This window comes from Mesoplodon bidens (genome assembly GCF_964165515.1).
Source record: "Mesoplodon bidens genome assembly, chromosome: 2".
Classification (NCBI taxonomy): Eukaryota; Metazoa; Chordata; class Mammalia; order Artiodactyla; family Ziphiidae; genus Mesoplodon; species Mesoplodon bidens.
The window spans coordinates 36,251,329-36,267,698 of record NC_138177.1 but is presented as its reverse complement, the minus strand read 5'-3'; the positions used below and the strand labels follow the sequence as shown (position 1 = coordinate 36,267,698).

The 16,370-nt window shown below is 35.0% G+C and overlaps 1 protein-coding gene across 9 annotated transcripts in view; it reads right to left on the bottom strand.

The window, feature by feature from the left end:
• Positions 1–16,370, bottom strand: part of RASAL2 (RAS protein activator like 2) — a gene marked incomplete at its 5' end in the record, with an annotated part of 380,591 nt that overhangs the window by 80,882 nt on the left and 283,339 nt on the right. For all 9 annotated transcript variants that reach the window (XM_081221809.1, XM_081221811.1, XM_081221810.1 and 6 more), the window contains one exon: positions 9,239–9,345. In XM_081221809.1, coding sequence (XP_081077935.1) covers positions 9,239–9,345 — 107 coding nt within the window. The remainder of the gene's footprint in view (positions 1–9,238; positions 9,346–16,370) is intronic.

Here is a 16,370-nt window from a genome sequence, read left to right as displayed (position 1 = left end):
CTGTCACTGTTTGCAGATGACACGATACTATACTTAGAAAATCCTAAAGACACCACCAGAAAACTACTAGAGGTCATCAATGAATTCAGTCAAGTTGCAGGATACAAAATTAATATACAGAAATCTGTTGCATTTCTATCCACTATCAAAAAACTGTCAGAAAGAGAAATTAAGGAAACAATCTCATTTACAATTGCATCAAAAAGAATAAACCTACCTAAGGAGGTAAACGACCTGTACTTGGAAAACTATAAGACACTGATGAAAGAAATTTAAGACAAAAAAAAAAAAAAAAAAAAAGGGATGGAAAGATATACAATGTTCATGGATGGGAAGAATTAATGTTGTTAAAATGAGCATACTACCCAAGGCAATCTACAGATTCAATGCAATACCTATCAAAATACTAAGGATATTTTTCACAGAACTAGATAAATAACTTTAAAATTTGCGTGGAAACATAAAAACCCCTGAATAGCCAAAGTAATCTTGAGAAAGAAGAACAGAGCTGGAGGAATCACACTCCCTGACTTCACACTATACTACAAAACTACAGTAATCAAAACAGTATGGTATTGGTATAAAAACAGACACACAGATCAATGGAACAGAATATAGAGCGCAGAAATAAACCCATGCTTATGTGGTCAATTAATCTATGACAAAGGAGGCAAGAATATACAATAAGGAAAAGACAGCCTTTTCAATAAATGGGAAAACTGAAGAGTTATATGCAAGAGAATCAAATTGGATTATGTTCTCACACCATATACAAGAATAAAATCAAGATGGATTAAAGACCCAGATGTAAGACCTGAAACCATAAAACTCCTAGAGGAAAATATAGGCAGTATACTCTTTGACATCAGTCTTAGCAATATTTTTTTGGAGCTGTCTCCTCAGGCAAGGGAAACAAAAGCAAAAATAAACAAGTGGGACTACAACAAACTTAAAAGTTTTTGCACAGTAAGGAAACCATCAACAAAAAGACAGTCTACTGAGTAGAGTAAAATATTTGCAAACAATATATCCAATAAGGGGTTAATATCCAAAATATACAAAGAAGTTATACAACTCATCATCAAAAAAACAAACAAGCTGATTAATAAATGGGTGGAGGACCTGAAGAGATATTTTTTCCAGAGAAGACATACAGATGGCCAACAGACACCTGAAAAGATGCTCAAGATCACTAATCATCAGGGAAACACAAATCAAGACCACAATGAGATAACACCTCACACCTGTCAGAATGGCTATCATCAAAAAGACAACAAATAAGAAGTGGTGACAAAGAAGTAGAGATATGGGAACCTTTATACACTGTTGGTGGGAATGCAAATTGGTACAACCACTATGGAAAACAGTATGGAGGTTCCTCAAAAGATTAGAAGTAGAACTACCATAACAGTCACCAATTCCACTTCCGGGTATTTACCTGAAGGAAACAAAAACATTAATTTGAAAAGATATGCACAGCAATGTTCACTGCAGCATTATTTACAATAGCCAAGATATGGAAACAACCTAAGTATCTATTGATAGATAAATAGATGAAGAAGATGTGGTATGTATGTGTATGTATATGTATGTTTGTGTGTAACACACACACACACTAGACTGTTGGCCATTAAAAAAATAAAATAAAATCTTGCCATTTGTGACAACATGGATGGATCTAGAGGGTATTTTGCTAAGCGAAATAAAGTCAGACAGAGAATGACAAATACAGTATGATCTCACTGCTATGTGGAATGTAAAAACAAAACAAACAAATAAAACAAAATGAAAACCAGACTCATAGATACAGAGAACAGATGGTGGTTGCCAGAGAAGAGAGAGTGAAATAGGAGGAGGATTAAGAGGTACAAACCTCCAGTTATAAAATAAATAAGCCATAGGGATGTAACATACAGCATAAGGAATATGGTGAATAATATTGTAATAACTTTGTATGGGGACAGATCATTAATAGACTTATCATGGGGACAATTTCATTGTATGCAAATGTCAAATCACTATGCAGTACACCTGAAAAGAACATAATATTGTACATCAACTAGTTTTCAGTTAAAAAATAAGTAAATGATAAATTGAAATTCATAGATGTTTAATATAAAACAAACAAACCATTTAAAGATCCAGTGGAGTGGTACTGGCATTGATTATAAAATTAAATGGCCTGATGGTAGGAAGGCACCTCAGGGGTATTACTGTTTACCAGTAATGCTTGTACCTTGTTGACTATAGGTATAGCTAAGAAGTACAAAAATACCTTTCTGTACAGCTAACCCTAGCAAATCAAGAATTTGGCAAGGTTTCCTTTATATATTTCTAACTTCTTAACTTCTTTGAAAGGAGAAAGCATCTGATATCAGTTATACTTAGTGGTTAACTATATGCTCCCCTAAGTGAGTATTAGCCTTCAAAACATTTATCTCTGGTTGTGATATGAAAGGAGTTAAGCCTCTACTTCCCCATTAAAACAGAAGAAAAATATCTTGGCTTTGAGGAGATGGCCTTATTACTATAAGGCCTTATTACTATCCTTAAGAAAGAACTATATTTGAGTTCATCCTGTCCTCTCTCTCAAACAGCCCTCTTCTCCTGGGCAGGATAAGGTGGAATCTCCACTAGTTAGCACTATTGCAAACCTATTTCTAGGAATAACCATAGATTGAGGAGGTTTTCCATCATTCTTTGATTCTTTCAAGTTTAGGATCTTGGCAATATTCCCTGCCATTCTTGCTCTCTTCCTCCAGGTATTTGCTATCTGCTTTCTATCCTCCTTAAGGGGTTGTATCTATCCTTAATCCTTTTTTCTTTTCTCCAAATTTTACATTTTCTAGGGTGTTTATTGTTAAAAGATTTTAAAATTACACCTGTTCTGATTACAAAATGATTTAGAAGTATAGTTAATATTTAATATCTTCAGACTATAATTTTTCTTTTCTGACATCCCTATGTTTATTATATTATTTTTACCTCTGGTAGTAATATTTTGATAGACATATAATATGAATATGTATTCATATATATATGAATATAAATGTTCTCTTTATTGAAAAAGTTATCACTGAAGGGTAATCCTACTATTTTAACTCCATGCAGATGGTCAGGAAAGAGAAGAAAGATGCATAAAGAATCTTTAAGCAGCAGAGGAAAGAACTTTAAGTGTCCTGGAATACAACAGCAATGAGAATATAAAAATTGAAACAGGATTGTAGCTCTGGTGCTATGAATTCAAATTGAATATTTTACTGCTAAAACAGATTCTTAGGCTGGTCAGAGGCCACTCTGCCACAATAAAGCAAGTATTTTGTAAAATTAGACTGGTCATCTGAACTGACTGTGGTAAACACTCAGAAGGGCAACTAATGTACAACACAGCAACTTGTTTGTGAGCGATAGCATGCCACTGAGAAACTATCACTTGCTAGTTTTTTACGGCAGACTTGAAGGTACAAAAGAAGGCACTGATGTCCACAGGGAATACATTGACTAAGTGGGTTCCTAATACTTTAACCACTCATTTAGACAAATAGTTCTCAACCCTGGTTGCACGTTAGAATCAACTGGAAAGGTTTTAAAAAATACAGAAGACTGGGCTCTAGTCCAGAGATTTGATTTAACTGGTGTGAGGTGGAGCCCAGGCAGCAGTATTTTTTGAGTTCCTTAGATGATTTTTGTGTACAGCCAGAGTTGAAAACCACTGGTTTAGACAATGAACACTTTCTGGTCTTTATTAAGTGGGCATGAAGCTTTCTGTCTCTTTGTTTACCTTGGAAAAACAAAGATCTTATTGAGAATTCTATTCAAAACAATGGATAATACCAACTGAGCCCGATATCTCAATACTTAAGAAAGGATGTAACATTACTTTTTTTTTCTTTTTTACAGAATTTAACTTAGTCTACATTTATTCCTCTAAAGCTTTACTTTCTTCTAAAAGCTATGCAAAGGTTCCATCTTTTGACAATCTTTTGTACCTAGTATGTCTGATTGGGAATGCTCAGGAGTCACTGTGACAAGAACACAAGGAGGGTTACATAGGAATATTCGGTTACTGCTTTAGTTCAACTTTGCATTCTGGTTGTCTTGGCATGTATTTTAGTGCCTGAATTCTTTCAGAGCCAAGCTCAAGGCTAATATAAATGAAGCAGCTGCGACTGCATTGTGTTACGTTCACAGGGAAGGCCAACTCAGACCATTGTGTTATGGAAATGAAAACACTAAGCAAAGCACCTGGCCCAGTACACAGCAGCTTTCTTTCAGCCAAAGCTAAATTGATGGCATCGTCTAAGGAGAAGCGATACAAAAATCATAAATATCAATAGTCACTTTATAAATAGAATATTAAAGAAAGAAGCCTGTCGCAAAAACTCAGGCAATGTGAAACAAATATATACAATTACAAGATGTTAGCATATTCCCTTTCTGAATTAAATTTAAGTACCTGGATAACTTTTCATTAGTTTACTCATTCTTTCCCAGTCACTCTTGTAACATCATTTAAATGTAGTTTTAACAATATATAAAACATACAATGGATATTTTATTTAAAGGAAAACAAAAATATGACAAAGGCAAAAAGTCTAGCATGTTAAAGAAAAAAGTGAAAAATAGGATCTTTAAAAAGAGGCAAAAAACTATTCAAATGACTAAAATTGTTCTTGAAGAATCTAACAGTCAAAACTCAAATCTGCAAAAACATTGCGAGCTTATACATATGTCTGACACCTAAATGGTTCAAAGAAATATCCACAGAGATAAATCATTAAATAAAGAATCCTACCTAGTTTCACTTCCCAACCTAAGTAGAAAGAGTATACACTACATACATAAAATACCATAGCCCTGGATTCCAAATATAAATTAAGATCTCTCTTTGTTGAAGAGAAAAAAAGGTAACTATTTTGCACAGGTGCACTCCTTTACTCCAAATGATCTCTTAGTGGTTATTAAATGGTTTAGTAATCCACTTGACTAGAGACATCATCTGTAATACCAAGAGAGTAAGTAAGTGTGAAACACAGTCACTTGATTCAGGTTCTTAGATAACTCATTTATATTTTATCCACTCAACAATTACTTGTTGAGTGTTTCCTATGTGCAAGGCTCTGTTGTTAGGCATTGGGGTAGCTACAAAGATAACTCTACTCAATGCTCTGAGGTGACCTAAATGGGAAGGAAACCCAAAAAAGAGGGGATATATGTATACGTATAGCTGATTCATTTTGCTGTACAGTAGAAACTACCACAACATTGTAAAGCAACTATACTCCAATTAAAAAAAAAAGTTAAGTAGAAGAGATATTTATTGTCTAATGAGGCAACAGACCTACAAACAAATAACTGCAATTGGAATTAAGGTGAAGAGATATGGAATCAGAGTGGAGGAAGAAGTGAATAACTACCCTGCACATCTCTGCTTTTCTTATGCCTATGATTAGATATAAGTACAAATACATTTAAACATTCCCAAAAGCTGAGACCTTACCTTAACCTATAGGTTCAGTGGCCATATGACTTCCTTCTTTCATTTCTTACATTCTTATTTTTAAACTTATTGACTCTGCTGTCTATCTGCATAAATATGGATTAGACTAAGTAAGGAATATACATGAATATACTACTTACTAGTTATCCATTTTAAGTTTAGAAAATATAAATTTGGGGGAATAAGGAAGATATACAAAGATACATATCCTTTCTGCCTTATCTAGCAGCAGTCAGCAGGATACAAACAACTCTTATCCACTGGCTTCTGGGGATCTCTCAAAGGCTAACCACTACTCTATAACTACCAGCAGTGTCAGCTGATAGCCAGGGGTGGGTGCTGGACTGGCCTTTGATTGAATGATAGCCCCTTACCTATCACCCTGAGTTGAGACAGTGATAGCAAGAAGAGTCACTTAGGTTAGAGTCAAGTAATTTACCAGTATGTCCCAGTATTTATATAACTTGGTCTAGCTTTTAAGCCAAGACAAATATTTCAATTAAACCAATCTTTAATGCTTTAGTGGCCAGCAAAATTTAGTTAAGCTTGACAAACAAACCCACTCACAGTCTTGCCCCAACCTACCTCGCCATCCTCTCTCTAGCCATTTTTGCCTACACGCTTTTCAATTCCTGCCTCGAAAAGCACGAAATGCTTTCCCATATTGCCTTGAAGTGTGAGTCACCTTATGAAGTGTGTCTTTCCAAAATGCTATTCCCTCAGGCTGGAATACTGTCCTTCCCCTCTCAACTATTTTCATTCAGCCTTTGAAACGCAGCTGAAATACTGGCTCCTTGACAAAGCCTTAGCTTACACAGCGCATTGTTAAAAACCGGTGTCACCACGCTCATCTACCTCCTTACGAATCTGGTCATTTTTCTGTCTCTTGCTACTAGACTATAAGTTCTCTTGTATGGAAATTCTGTTGTGTTCATTTCTGTTTCCCCAGTACCAAGTAGAGCACCAAGAAAGCATCAATAGTCTCATCAATATCAATTGGTGAATCACCAATACTTTGCCCAAAGTAAGCATTCATCAAGTGTGTCATTGTCAACAATTTTCATCCAGACTTGTTAAAAATCGATTTCATCTGCCCTCAGTAAGCCTGAAAATAGATCTAGGAAGAATAAGGCCCTTTTGGAGAGTCCACAACTAGCTCCTTTTTGGGTCCTCCTGATGGGTAGTGAACCTGCTGTTCACCACAGCAAAGACACCTGAGTCTTAGAACCACAAGTACTTGTGCTTAAATCTCACCCCTGCCCCTTCATAAAGTTAACACGAAAATGATCTTTGAGGTACTATATAAGTAACTAAAAGTTATGTATCTCAGTTAGGTTCCTTTTTGTACTGCTTTCCCATATTCAGAAAGTCTTTTGTGATATTTATTATAAAAATATTTTGTGTTGATCTGAAAACTAGACATACTTCTTCTGGCAATACATTTAAGGGATGTAAGTCACATTAGCTATTGGTATCATATGGAGATTTAAAAAATACAATGTACTTCCACAGACATCCAAGTACTGCAGTGCCTCATTTAGCCAGCATATTTTGGTTTCTCTTAAAAGAATATAAATTATTTATCCAGCATTAACAAGGAGTGAGGAACTTCACAAACTAGATTTTTTGGAATAGCAATTTTTTAAACCTTCACATATCTTTAAGATTTTAAATATTCTCAATGGATATATATCACACAATATTACACAGTTTCCAGTTTTTAAAAAAAGCCTGGTACAAACAATATAATTTCACTTTTCCTTGATGATTCAGGACTATTATTATCAATGTCAATTACTGCACTATGCACCATCCATCCTGTAATAAAATGGTACCCTTAAGGACTATCAATAAGTAAAAGGCTATCTTCCTTTATCCCAAATGAATTCAGATTGTTTTTATGACTCCTTGTTTTTCATTTTCTCTACCTTCTCCCTCTACTCATTGACATTTTTTTTTTTGCCATTAAAAAAAATTGCAGTCAGTGTGTTTGTATGGTTATTTTTCCAAACAATTGCCTAGATGAAGGCATATGAATGGCTAAATTCTACTCGAGAGCTAAGTGCATGGGCTTTGTGACTGCAATTTGCTAGTCAGGGGACCCTTCTTTCCCTCAATATTTCTAAATCCATGACGTGGCCGAGATTGTAAAAGGAATAACAAATGAGGGAATTCCCTGGCGGTCCAGTGCTTAGGACTCAGCGTTCTCACTGCCAGGACCTGGGTTCGATCCCTGAGTAAGTGGTCTGTGAGTAGTGCTAGTCTTCATGTATATGCATCATTGGTTTATTACTTTTACTCAAAAATAATTAGTCTTATTATTAAGGTAAACCTTAAATTAGCTGTCAATTTACTGTTTAAATATAAATGAAAATTGTTTTTGCTAATTAATTCAAATTTTAAAAGGCCAGTCATGAACTTCAGATTCAATATAGGAAGTACTTCAAAGTTACCACATTGCAGAGGAATATTCTTCTTCAGTTACTGATGTTGAAAAAAAAAAAATTAAGTATTCACCGTTCTATTCTAGCATGACAGTAGGAAAAATTCTAACTCAAACCTTTTCACCAAACTCTTTATATAGATAGTTTCACCATATTTGATTGGTTTCAGCAGGAAAATAAGAAGGGGAAGGGAGAGAAAAGATACTTTTTTCATTCATGAAACCAAATTTTAAATAGATAGTTATGTCTATTAGAATAAAGAAATTTAGTAAAAGGCATGAAATCCAGTATTTTAAAACTCCTGTCACAATTTGGTTAGAATATTAATCCAACACTTGCTTGTGGTCTTTAAAAATGAGAAGATTTGTAAAAATTTGAAAGGTGTCACAATAATAGATATTTACAAACTCTACAAGGCACCTAGATATAACAAGGGGAAATCTTGCTTCTCAGGATTAATGTAAAATAAAACATTCACTTTGGTTAATTTACAAGTGAATGCCAGCTTTATATCTCAAAATACCAGTTCTACTTAAAAGGTCATCCTAACTTTAAAAAATTGTATTGAAATAAAGAACACAACGTATTAACTTGGCTGAATTAAAAGAAAAAAAATCCTTTTTTTCCCAATAGAAAAGGCTATTTCTACTTTATACTGATTTCCACTGTACCTATAATAATGACCAACTTCACGGATGTAATTCTTTTTAAGTTTAAAAATAATTAATTTTAATAAAATGATATGATTAGAAAATGGATGAATTAAAATCTGGGTTACTCCAAGTTATATCAAAGAGGTCCAAACTGCAACTCGTAGTCAGCTGACCTGATCACTTACAGACTTTCCATCTGAGCATTCCTTCATATTTAATATTGATTCTCAGTACTGCCTAGTCAGTTTAAGGAGTATTTTTAACTGGAATATTTCTTCCAGGGTATTTCTTAAGCACTTATATAATCACCTAAAAGATGGCTTAAGCAAAGCATAGGCCAGGTTTCAGGATTAGAACTCACAACTGTCTAATTTTCTAATCTAATTTTCTGATTTTCTGCTCTGCAACTTTATGAGTCTCATCATTCTCTGCTTAGGCTCCATCACTAAGAACACTATACGCCATCCTTTAAAACAAAAAAATTCCTACCAGCATCTTTATAGAATTGTGATAGGTTTTAGTTAGTAACTTGATAAAGAGATTCTTGAAGAACAAAATGTTTTGATTTCTTAGCAATTGTCTCTAACTCTAAAAAGAAAAGAGAAAAGTAAAGTATTCTTTTAGAGAAGAGAAGCACTTACTGGTACTTTGAAGGGTGAGGTATTTGCAGTATCCATAGAGTTAGGTTTCTCTGATGTACTGGTCCCTGAGATACTCCGTCTGCGGGGGGACCTTTCTGCTGGCACCTCTGGAAAAGAAAAAAAGAACATCATAAAAAACCCAAATTTAGGATCTTTCGCTAACCTGTAAAATTACTGATTTTTTTCTCACAAAAATTAGTCTGCTTTAAAGATACATTACATTCTATCTCTACCTAATTTGTTTCTTTATCTCTAAAGAGATATTATCAAGACACTAGGAGACTTGGTCACTGTTAAGAATCTGCTTTAGTGTGACAGCTTATATCTTTATGCACATATAAAAAGTAATTTCCTCTGAGCTATGTTTAATATCTCTAAGTTCACTGAATATTTGCATCTCAGTGTATGAATCTACTTCTCTATGTCAGCAATATAGGAGTTAATATAATCCAGTGAAATTTTTTCATATTCTTGTGAACAAATTTTGCCTAGTGAACATGATTTGATGGTGTCTGCACAAAGGTCAAAGTTCAGTTCTGTGCAGATAAGATGATTCACTAGCCTGCAGCCAAAGGTCTATGAGAAGACTAAAAGCTGCTGCTAGGATAAAATAACATATATGCCTATGCTGATATAAAAATAGATCAGCTTCTCCTCGTTCTGGCAATATGACCTCACGAAGATCTTACTCTGGAATCCTAAATCTGTTCAAACTGACCTAACAAGCTTCAGATTTTGCAGATGATGTGGTATTCTCCAATTTAATTACTATACACTATATTAAGGTTACATTAAAAATTTTTATAGAGTGATATACATATATATGCATATATATATGCACATAAACACGCACACACAGATGATAGATATATACATATTATACCTTTATCACAACTGCTTCCCATCTCCACTTCAACTGACAGACATATAGGAATCCAGCTTCTCAGATAACATTAGATAATCTCAACATGGACAAGGGAAAGAAAAAACACATCTTAAAAAGAGTATTCTGTGTTATCTTCCAGATCTTAAAAAATAAGGAGTAAATCGTGACTCCGGAGACTGACATTTTGATTCCTGCTGTTCTCCCTTTAAAAGATAGATGCAGTTTAAACTTCCATTTCTGGCCTCCTGGCCCCTGGGATCCGTGCTACTTCCACTTAACAGAAAGCGTTTTTTCTCGCTCCCTCCCTGTGTCTTGCTCTTCCCCCTCCCTCTCTACAGCTTGCAGAGAGAGCAAGCGAGAAAGCAACACACAGGACTGCAGCTATTCAATCAATTGTTCCGACTACACATCCTCATTAGTTACTTTCAGGCTATTAGCAGACGCCCAACCACTGCCTCCCCTCAGTTACAGCAAATTTCACTGTATTACACTAATCTGCAGAAGAAAAAACATTTCCTGAAATTTATATTCATCTAGTGCCAAAAGGACACCATTTTACACAGACCCAGTAATACACACAAATCAATCCCTCCTATGAAAATCCAGTTGGGAGTTCTTACCCTATTACTATCTTTGCGTGCTGGACACTGATTTTCTTTCCGTGACTAAACATTTCTTCACTGTGACATCCTGACCAGTAAGACATAAGCCAAATCGCAACATGCCTAATGACCGAGAGGTTGACAACACAGCGTCTTAAATGCCTGCAGTACCAGAAAGTTCCATGCTATTACTGTGTTTTAAAATTATGACCAATAACTGCCTCTCAACTTCTCTCTAACCATCTGTGGTTAAATGAGCCTTAATGTACAAAGCCATTTTCAGAATTAGGCACACACGAATTCTACTGCACATTTCTAAAAAATGGTACTATAATTAAAATTCATAGGAATGGCACAAAGCACTGAATTTAAACAAATCAGTTTGTCAGAGCACACTGAACAACAAGACCTTCAGACTCCAGGAAGATGACTTTAAAGGGTGATTATCTAAGTCAGGCAATTCTATATGGGGGGCAGGCAGGTGGGGATAGGGGCTGGTGAAGGTATAAGGAGATCTCATCTTTCATCTGATAATTACTGATCATTAGAAGATACATGAGATTGAATATTACAATATAATATATTTTAATCTCTGAATAATTGATGGAGAAACCATATTGGGAGAAAAATAAGTTCCATTAGCAAGGATAAAATGATCTAGTAAACAGTTTTCCTTAATTTGCAATGTTCTGGCTAAGGAAGAAAAAGAAACTTATCTCCTTACTGTCTTCCAAATATCTAATTTTAGTTTTCAGGCATATGAACTCATTACGTAAATATATTTCAGTGCTTTTAGCTATTTGAAATTATTTTGGCTATAATGAGCAACCACATTTCAAACCCTAACAATATGTTCTTTGTTGTACTTATCTTTAGATTCTCTTTCTGTATCATGAAAAAAAAAATCACAACTCTGATGTAGCTTAAAGAATGTCACTGGGGGCTTCCCTGGTGGCGCAGTGGTTGAGAGTCCGCCTGCCGATGCAGGGGACACGGGTTCGTGCCCCGGTCTGGGAAGATCCCACATGCCGCGGAGCGGCTGGGCCCATGAGCCATGGCCGCTGAGCCTGCGCGTCCGGAGCCTGTGCTCCGCAACGGGAGAGGCCACAACAGTGAGAGGCCCGTGTACCGCAAAAAAAAAAAAAAAAAAAGAATGTCACTGGGTTCAAAAAGAAGAAATTAAATTATTTTTGAAGTTTGAACAATTGCCATTAAAGAGGGAAAAGCAAGGAAACAAAATAAGCTAAATCTTGACTTTCCCAGCCCTCACATCAGTGCAACTTATCTGCTGATGTCTTTGAATATTAGGGTTGCTTAGTTTTCAGAAGATTCATAACTATTTGAAAGCTGAGAGAAGAACATGTACCCAAAGAACGAATGACCACTTAGAAACAGGGGAGCAGCATCAGGAAGAGCAGAATTAACAACTTGCTGGATTAGTCACAGGCTGGCCTGCATGTTAAACTCATCCAGCTACCTTTGACTTTAAAGCTCCAAGCAAAAAGTAAAGCTGCTACTATGCTCTTAAAGCTACATTTCTGCTGATTTGGATGGAAAATCTATACCAGTCCCAGTAGACCAAAATTAGACAGCTCTCTACCCTACCTGCCCCATGCTACATACTACTGCATTATTTTCACTTGCTGTAAAAATTAATATTCCTTTCATAGTCACAATATTAAATTACAGTCATTTTAAAATATGCTCTCTCTCTAAGACAAGAGGCATATGATATTGTTTCGGTAGATAAAGGTCTAAAACTAATTTGTTCACTTTCTCACCCTCTAAAAATAATGTTTTTCATTTTCAGATTGAAAGGCAAAAAAACTTATAAAAGGCCCAGTTAAGTTTTAAATTTATCTCTTCATTTCCTTTGCCATTGGGTATGAACTGAGATGAGGTGACAACTTATAATAATGAGAGATAACCTCCAATACAGCTCCACATAGGATGATGTATTGAACAAAGAGAACATCTGGGTGCTTTTCTTAGCAGCTCTACCAACTATCTGTGTGATTACGTGTAAGCCATTTCAACCTTTCCTGTTCTGGTCTGCATTAATAAACTGGGTTTTTCAGACCAACCAGAGCTGAAGACAAGATAAATGAGTTTATATGCTTTGACCCAAAATTAGCTTTTTGGAAGAATGGGGCTCTCTAAATCCAAAATACATTATTACAATGTCATTTCCTCAAAATACACATTTTCTTCTATGTCAATGTGCTTTCTTTTAAAAGTGTGGCAAAGTAATTGACAACTAGATAATTATAAGGGCAAAGGCACTTTTGGTGGAAGATGTGCCTATTTGACAGACAGAACTCAATTCTGCCTTTCAGACCTAATAGTGTGTTCATGGCCTTTAGTTTACTTATAATGAAGTCAATGTAACAAATGGTGTTTCAGGGAGGGAAAAAGAATAGGACAGAGAAAGGGAGATGAGTAGGAACAATAATTTCACTACAGTAACTATAGTGAATAGGTAGATAGATGCATTGAGAAGGTGAGTGAGAGCCAATACTTAAGGAAGTGAAGAGGTCAGGCTTGTAGATTTATCAGGGAGGGAGACTGCAGACAGAGGGAGACCAATACAGAGCTTCTAGGGTAAAGTGCAGCTGGGAGGCCAGTGGGGCTGCTGTCAGTAAGTGGGGACAAATAATAGCTGAAGGCCTAAGAGGAATTAGGGCAGGCGTGCTCAGATCATGTAGGCTTTGTAGGCCTACACAGAAGGACTTGGCTTTTTACTCTGAAGGAAAAACCACCTGGTGAAACGCACTTCATCCAAAGGTACAAGTCACAAAGAAATACTATGGAGAGACACTTATTGGCACTTTCTTAATTTTTTTTTTCCTTAGGATTTCGAATAATGAATGTGATTGAAATGATTCTAGAATATTATCATGTTTGGAAAGAGAGTAAGGAAAATGCTTATATTAACTGAGGGTTAGGTTCTAAAAGCCTCTACAAATAAATGAGAAAAGTATCTATTATGTAATATCATTATGATAAAATATCTATAAGTATCGACTATATTTACTTTTTGTTCAGTCACATTTAACCAAATGTCATATACTGTCACGTCATACATGCATATACTTAACATAAACAACATAGCTAAAACTGTCATGAATTCTGATAATGTCTATTACTTAGAGTAAGTTACAATGTTTTGTTTTTTTTTTAAGTAGAGGAGATGATTCAAAAATACGTTTTTTTAGGAGAAAAAGATGTACTTCAAAATTATTTAAGTACCTCTTTTGTGAATAATTTGTCTAAGGCAGAAGTATTTTTCTATTTTTATGATAATTTGAATTAATGTTAAATGTTTGTTATGTGCTAACCACTGGGTCTAGTATCTCTCTTACTTAGTTCTTGTGGGAGCCCCTGAGGTAGTAGCAATTTATTACTCTCTTAGATGAAGGTGGAGGCAAAATCTAAAGAAGAGAATAACCTTACCAATGCGAAAATCATTTCAGAAAATTCAAAACAAACGATAAACAGACTGAAGAAAGATATTTATAAAGTTTCGATTTGGTGGACAATGATGTAAGGAACCAAAATATCCTTCTTACAGCAAAATTCTCTAGTTATGACAGACCAGAAAAACATTACATGTTCACAGATGCAGTCAGTTGGCATATACAGTATGTCTAAATACTTCACATTAATAGCAATCCAAGCCAATTCCTAGTAGTTTTGTGTACAGAATTATAAAACATGAATGAATGTGAATGCTCTGTCAATTTTAATTATTCACAGGCCCCATTAATATTTTTGACATTATATTTAGGAAACAAGTGCTCTATTGTTATCAAAAGGAAATTCTTTAGTTCACTTCAAAAGCCTTTTCAAAAATCAAAAACATTTCAATAAAGCATGATAGAAAATTAAATACACACCAAAATGTTTGTTCACCCATTCAAGTCACTGGAATTTCAATGTGTATAGTGTTGCTGTGAATGAATCCACTTCGCTATCATCTATTTTCCCTTATATTGCATAAATGATGACAAAATAGGATGTGATAAGTCCATGGCTCAAGTTATTAATGAATGAGTTAATAAGCAAATAACTTATTTCTCCATGCTGTGAATTCTAAATTAGGAGAATGCTTCTTCCACAAGAGGCACAGAAGACACTTAAGGAACAGAATAGGAAGGAAGGAATAGTATTAGGAAATGGGTTTGTACCTCTTTAGCAAGAGGGCCTTTAATAACAAATGGCAAACATGAAAGAAAAAAAAAGCCTTCATGATGTTTCATACTTTTTGTTGGAGGATTCCTTAAAGGTAATGAGAGCTTAAAGATGAAGGTAGAGAAGAATTTTATAAAGGAAAAGTGACAAGAGCAAAGAGGAGAAAATTACATCCTGCATTTATATAGTTGCTAACAACATAGCACCTGGGTGTTTTATAGACTTCACCACCTGATTTTCAGTAGGACATTTTCTGCTGTATCTCACTTTTACTGCTGTAAAGCTGAGGCACTGACAGTCACTACCATTCAGCTCCTCTGAAGTACAAATCCCCAGAGCCGCTTTAATTCATCCAATTTGTATCACTTAGACTGCAGTACTTCACTCAAACAAGCAGTCCTTTCAAGTTTGCATGTCCTAGACACATTTCAATACGTATAAATTGGTGCTAAGTACAGAAATGTGGTGAATTCTCAGAAAGTAAAGGCATCTAGTCTCCCCCACCTTTTCTTGGCATCTAGTCTCCCCCACCTTTTCTTTACTTCAACAAATTTATTCCCTATTATTATTTTTAAAAAATTCTTCTTGTTAATATAGTAGGAGAACAGATTTCTCTCTGGTCAAGCAAGTATTCCATTTCTTCAACTTAGGGTTTCACATGATTATACTGGATGAGATGATAGAGAACACTTTTCACTGTCAACTGGAGAGACAGAATTTAGAGATATTTATATGGTTATCTTAATTTTCAAATACAAAACGTATCTATGGTTCTTAGTGATAACAACCAGGGATCTTAGTAGTAATAATAAAAGTATAACAAGGATAACTACACCACCAAACTAACATTTTTATTCCTTATTACATGCTAAGTGTCTTATATTAATTTCTCTTCAATCCTCACAATTCTCTGGAATTGGAATTATCACCCCCATTTTACAGATGAGGAAGCAAGATGTTCTATTACTCTGCCCATGTTTGCAGGGTTGGTAAAGGGCAGAATCAGAATTAGAACCCATGCAATCTGAATCTAGAGGCTATACTTTTAATCACCATGCATGCTATCCTGTTCTCCTTGTATTTTGTATAATGGATTGTAATGAAGAAAAATAAGGTAAACAATCATGGAGACTTCAATTTTCTTACTTCTTCCTAAAAATAATTCAAAGAACTTTAACAAGTGCACATGATTCTTCATATTTTAAAGAGAATTAAATCATACTCTTTGGGGATAATTTACTGCAAACAAAACCCCATCAAAGAAAACTCTCAATCCTGGAATGCTAATGCTAATAAGAACATTCTAATCAAGAAACAAAGAGGGGTAAGGCAATGTGGTAAAGAAGGAAAGTTACTTGCTTAACGTAATGGTGAAAAAATTTGAACAAAATAGGAATTAAGCTATAAAGAATATCTACCACTGATTGCTTGAATTAAAAAGTGACAAAAAGCC